Genomic DNA, 6,107 nt, shown 5'->3' with positions numbered 1-6,107 from the left:
AGGGGAAAGGAGGGGGGCTCTAACGGAGGGGTGGTGGAGGGGTAAAGAAGAGGGGGGGAGGGCTCTAATGGAGGGGTGGTGGTGGGGGAGCATTGAAAGGAACAAGCAAGGTGCAAGGAAAGGGGGAGAAAGGAAGGTGGAATAAGAGAGGGGAGGAAGAAGGGGAAAGGTGGTAGGTGGCTGGCAGGCATAGCAGTAGCGCGGGTGACCCATACGCGCTACTGCTATGGCAGCTTGCAAAATATCTACAGCTAGGGTTGCACTACTTATAGCGCTGGCCAGAAACACACGCTACTGGTAAAATGTTATACATAGAAAAATTAGCAGTAGCGCGCTTAGTAAAACAGGCGCTATAGATACTATACTAGCAGTAGCGCAGGTTAGAGGACAGGTGCTGCTGCTATTTTTTTACCAGGGGGTGTGGTGTGTTACACTTAGTAGTAGCATGGGCCCAGGTAACAAGCGCTGCTCCTAACTTATACCAATAGCGCTGTTTGTAGCCAGCGCTAGTACTAACTACTAGTAGCGTTGGGTTGCAAACAAATGCTACTGGTAAACTTCTATCTATAGGCATTTTCCTAGTAGTGATTGACACTGAGATGTGCAGCGCCTAAGGCATGAGCGCTGCACATTAAAAAGGTGCGGCGCTTATCCCTTAGATGCGGCACAGATCAAATGCCTACTGGAATAGCTATTTTTCTCTCTGGATAGGCATGTACAGATGTACAGCGCCTAAAGCACAGGCGCCGCACTATAAAGTGCAGCGCCTCTCCCTTGGGCGCTGCACATCTGGACATGCCTATCCAGAGAGCAAAATAGCGGTTCCAGTAGGTTTTAGGCACTGCACTATGACTTATAAAATTTTTGCCCCCAAAACCTACTGGAACCGCTATTTTGCTCTCTGAATAGGCATGTCCAGATGTGCAGCGCCCAAAGGAGAGGAGCTGCACTGTATAGTGCGGCGCCTGTGCTTTAGTCGCTGCACATCTAGACTTGCCTATCCAGAGAGCAAAACAGCCTATCCAGCGAGCAAAATTTCTATGTCTAGGTGCAGCGCCCATGGGTCAGGCGCTGCACTATACAGTGCAGTGCCTTACTCATGGGCGCTGCACTCTCTACTGATTTTAAATACAAATTGCTATTTAGGTTTTGTGGTTCCCATGCTATATCACATAGTCATACACACATAACACATAGAGTAGTCCAATCACATAGTCATACACACATAACACATAGAGTAGTCCAATCACATAGTCATACACAATGCAAAATGACAACACAAACATTGAGCCAAAACATATAGTCATATATATAGGACTCGTAGCACATAGTAGCACACATTTTGGTTCATAAGAAGGTCACGGTCCTTGTCCCTCCTTCTTCTTCCTCTTTTCTTCTTCTTCTTCCTCCTCCCACCACCATGGGATCTCACCTTCCCCCTCCGTGTCCTCCACCCCCTTCACTGTTTCCATACCTACGAAAATGGCAACATAATAGTTAGTCACACAATGCAAAATGAAAACACAAACATTGAGCCAAAATAACAAGATCATAGTAAGTCACATACGGCAATGGTCCATTGAGCCAAGAGAACATTCGTCCACTACGGCCGCCGCCAAGGCCAAGATCACCACCACAGCCATAGCCACCACCAAGGTCTAGGCCATCACCACGGCCTACCACCACCACGGCCTCTACCACCACCATAGCCAAGACCATCACCACGGCCAAGACCATCACCAGGGCCTAGACCTTCACCACGGCCAAGACCATCACCACGGCCTCTACCACCACCACGGCCAAGACCATCACCATGGCCTAGACCTTCACCACGGCCAAGATCATCACCACGGCCTCTACCACCACCACAGCCAAGACCATCACCACAGGCTCTTCTAAGACCTAGTTGACTCACTCTTTGTTTCCTAGCTAGTTCCTCATTGGCTTGTTTGATTTGATTGGTTTGGCACTTGGGCACTTGTTTGACTTGGTTGGCTACTCCTTGGTTGACTCTTGGTTGGCTATCATTTGCTTGGCTTGTGCTTGCATCATTTTCTTTGATCTGTTTCTTGGTTTGGGACAAGTTCTTGTGTTGTGTCCCCCATGATTGCACTCCCCACAACGGGTTTGCTCACGAGGCTCTTGGAATTGGCCGGTGTCGTATTCTCGACCGCCACCACGGCCCCATCCGTCCATGTCACCTCTAAGACGCTTTGTCTTACGTCTTTCCCGTCTAATGACCTTCAATTCCAGGTCCGGCCATAGTTGAACTCCATGATACTCCGACCATTGTGATTGGTCCAAGTATGGCTCAAATCGGGGAGCCCATGTATTCTTTACCGTCATGATTGATAACTCAGACTCCCGCACGGTAAGAGGGTGATTGACATCAACATTCCTAAAACAGGATGCGTTTAACAAGTGCGGGCATGGCAGATGAAGCAACGATGGCCTCATGCAGCTGCAATCACAGCGTGTTACGGAGACCTTGAAAGCGCGACCTCCGTGTTGGTGGCCATAGTTTGAGGTTCCTCCAGGCTCTTTCACTTCATACTTCCACTCGTTGTCGTCATATAGAACAGCTTCTTGGGAGTCTGCCTTTCGTGATTGAAATTCCAACCATTCTTCAACCTTTGGTGGGAAATTATACTTGTGCTTTTCCTTGTTCTCACCAGCAATCTGTTTATCCGTCTCCATTGAGTACTTCAAAAAGTACACATTCATCTTGTCAAATGTTTATTGAACTATTGCCGTCACGGGTAATGCACGTACACCCTTGAGCACCTTATTGAAGCATTCTGCCATGTTGCTTATCATTTGACCGTTCCTCCGGCCATCTTTATCGAAAGCACGTGCCCACATATTCCTTTCGAAAATGTTCTTATTGACAAATTCAAGACCACCAGGGTCAAGTTTCTTGTGTCTGAGCAATGCATTGAATAATGTGGCAAACCGCTTGTCGGAGAAAGTGAGACAACAATCTTGAAGATTATCGGCCAACTCCTTGATACCACATGCCCTATAGAAGTTTGCACAAAAGTGCGTCATGCACCATCGATGGTGCAAATTTGTATGTCCGGGAATGTCAACCACAACCGCGTTTAGAATTCTTGGATGGCGATCCGATATGAAACAAATTTCCCTTTCAGCCGGTAATACACTACTAGGAAAAGGCTACTAGCAGCGTGGGTAAAATGGCTACTAGTAGCGCGAGTACTCGCGCTACTAGTATCACGCTACAGCTAAAAGTTAGTAGTAGCATGGGTCGAATCCGCGCTACTACTAACTTTGTTAGTAGCAGCGAGGGTTCAATCCGCGCTACTGCTATTATGAATCGCGCTACTACTAATGAAATAGTAGTAGCGTGTCTATAGTCCCAACGCTACTAGTATCCTAAATACTAGTAGCGCGCCATATTATCCCCACGCCACTACTAACTTATTAGGAATTAAAATAAAATAAAATCAACCAAATTAATTCTATCACACAGTTGTCGTGTCTTCTCCAGTTCCTCGTTGCAGCAGCAACTCATGTATAATTTCATTCTATCGCACAGTTACATAAGCAACTATGTTCCTCCTTGTAGCAACGACTCATGTATAATTCCATTCTATCGCACAGTTACATAAGCAACTACCTACGTAAGTTGTTATGGCCCGATCCAAAAATTGGACCACTCGTCAATGTGTGGCGCCTGCCCGGCCTGATCTCGCAGCCTGTAGCTGCGACGAAACACATTGGATAGCCCTCAGCTCCAACTAGACCGGTCGATGTCGTCCTTGTGCCTCGCCACCAGCGGACGAAGGAAGCCATCGTACACGTGCCCCGCTCCCCGCACTCTGAAACCCAAACATCATTAAGATTCAGATTCAGAATTGGCCACATATCGAATCAAGTATATCTGAATGTTGATCATCTCTCGGGCTCGCGGTGTCTGGTCGACTGCTTACCCGTATGCTGGGGTGACAGAGGTAGAGAAAGAGCAGCAGCTTCGCTTCTCTGTACATCGGCAGCCACGACACCGTCCAGTCCACGAACCTCTCGACGACCGTCATCGTCGCTACCAGAACCCTGCACCATTACAAACAAAGGTTCAAAAACTTCAGATTCTTCAGAAGAATGGCACGAAAAAAAATGCGGTACATGTAGATGCCAATGTGCCACATTTTTTTCTAGAGATTCCTATTTAAGCCGTAATGCACAATTGAAGCTATAAGCTATTTCCTAGTAGTGAAAAATGCAAAGAAGTTATATAAGAACGCATATACTGGTCCAGCTCAATAGCAAATAGCTATATGGTGCTAAACTGCCAGGGTAGGGTCATGGTATTGCACAATCTAATATCGTACCTACACAGTTGTAGAAACAAACATAATAAACCTCTGATGTATCATAGCCGATTGGGATAAGCAAACCTAGACCAGTTCAACTTCTAGTGCCTAGCGCAAGTTATTATTGTTCCAGATAAATGAAACATACAAGACAAGTTGACAAGAATTGTGCCAGGTACGTACTCTTAAGGTCATTCATCTCAAAGGAACGGCACTGGTGAAGAAGAGCACACGAAGTCCTGCAACTGCAAACATGTAAATATTAGACAAAAAATTGTGCAAGAGAAACAGGACCGTCAACAAGACTTAACAGAGCTCCTGAAGAGCACCGAACCCTAAGTCAACAGGATCAGCAATCGCCATAAGTTTCAAATCTAGAGACGGCATGGCATCTCGGTGGCTCGGTGCAGATCAGCAACCCGATGAGCATGAATTGCCTAACTCAATACAGGGAACAGCATGGAAATTTTCACCAGAAGATGGCATCAGAGAACACTTCTAAGGGTAGTTTGTGATAAACTAAGATGAACTAGTCTCAGGCGAAACGCCGGTCCAATTATAATCGAGCCGACGAGCTCTCAAAATTTTGCCAGGCAAATCCAGACCTAAACACGAACAGCCCCCAGATGACCCCGCCGCGTGCCGAATCGTAGATCGCCACCACCCCGCAGCCACAGATGGCGCCAAATCGAGGAGACGCATCACAGACGCGGAGACCACCGAGTAGCGGGGGAGACAGAGGACGAACCGTACTACGGCGTCGGTTCGTACAACAAAGAGTATCTCTTTCACCAATTACAACACACTGTCATGCTAACCTAGTTCTAGATGAAGTTGGTAAAATGCAAAGTTACATAATCACATGGCAAAAATTATTTGATGATTTGATACCAAAAACTGTGGTTGCTTAATGTACAGATAGCTTAACTTGCTCTTGTGAAGATAAAGGTTGGTTTTCATCCACCTGAAGTTTATAATTGAGATCTGCAAAAGCCAACAAAAATTAGGACTCTGCCATGAGAAATAATTTCTCAACAAACACTCCAGTTTCTTTTTCAAACTGATTCATAATGCAGTAGATGCAGCAGACGCAGCGGGCTGGCGTGCGGCGACGATTCGCAGCCGGCGGGCTGCCGAAGTCTTTATGTAGCAGGATAGCAGCCGAGAACAGGAATTAGTATTTGGGGAAAAGACCTAGAACTAAATCACCATTGAGATTCAGAACCGGGCGCCAGAAGAACAGAAACTGGAGTGTCAAACGGCTCATACGGAATCAGAACAGAGGCTGCGACATACCTACTGCATCTCGATGAGGCGCATCGGCTCTGCCATGACCCGTCCCCGCCACTCCTGCACCTTCTCCAACTCCTCTGCCAGCGACACCTCCTTCTCCCTCGCCACCGCCGCCGCCCTACTCTCCGCGTCAACCCTGGCAGCATACGACCTCACCGACGGCGGCAACGCGGCAGCCGCCGGTGCCTTCGCCTTCGATTTGGCAAGGGCGGCGCCGCCCAAGGACAGGGAGGCCGTCGCGCTGCCATCCCTCGGCTGCAGCGGGCAGCGGCGCGAGACGGGGAGTGGCGGGCGCGCGGCCGCCGGCGTGGCGCACGCGGCGGGGGGCATGGGGGCGGACGGACGGAGGAGAGGAGGTGGAAGGGAGGCCGGCGGCGAGTGGGCTGGGAGAGGAGAGGAGGTTGGGGATCTGGATCGGGCTGCGTGGTTTTTTTTTAGACAGACGGGGGCGGGTGGTGTGGATCAGCTGGGTTGTACACGCTT

General features: G+C 48.6%; 1 protein-coding gene across 2 annotated transcripts; it reads right to left on the bottom strand.

Moving 5' to 3' along the window:
- Positions 1-3,485: 3,485 nt before the first annotated feature.
- Positions 3,486-5,768, bottom strand: LOC119340043. 2 transcript variants are annotated; one of them, XR_005164346.1, is made up of 5 exons: positions 5,628-5,768; positions 5,260-5,315; positions 4,515-4,576; positions 3,951-4,071; positions 3,486-3,839 (listed from the first exon to the last, which is right to left on the bottom strand). XR_005164346.1 is itself a non-coding variant. In XM_037611954.1 (4 exons), exons 2-4 carry the CDS (start codon positions 4,524-4,526, stop codon positions 3,634-3,636), a joined length of 339 nt encoding a protein of 112 aa, XP_037467851.1. In that variant the 5' UTR covers positions 4,527-5,315; positions 5,628-5,761; the 3' UTR covers positions 3,486-3,633. The 2 variants fall into 2 exon arrangements, 1 of the variants encoding a protein (XP_037467851.1); XM_037611954.1 differs by having other exon boundaries at positions 4,515-5,315; positions 5,628-5,761.
- Positions 5,769-6,107: the final 339 nt, after the last annotated feature.

Source organism: Triticum dicoccoides, chromosome 7B, assembly GCF_002162155.2.
Source record: "Triticum dicoccoides isolate Atlit2015 ecotype Zavitan chromosome 7B, WEW_v2.0, whole genome shotgun sequence".
Taxonomy (NCBI): Eukaryota; Viridiplantae; Streptophyta; class Magnoliopsida; order Poales; family Poaceae; genus Triticum; species Triticum dicoccoides.
The sequence above is the reverse complement of the archived record's forward strand: the minus strand, read 5'-3'. Positions and strand labels throughout refer to the sequence as shown.

Coding starts and splice junctions, on each gene's coding strand:
- LOC119340043 (XM_037611954.1), bottom strand. Junction 3,840..3,950: donor TCTGTCACCCCAGCATACGG/GTAAGCAGTCGA, acceptor TTTGGGTTTCAG/AGTGCGGGGAGCGGGGCACG.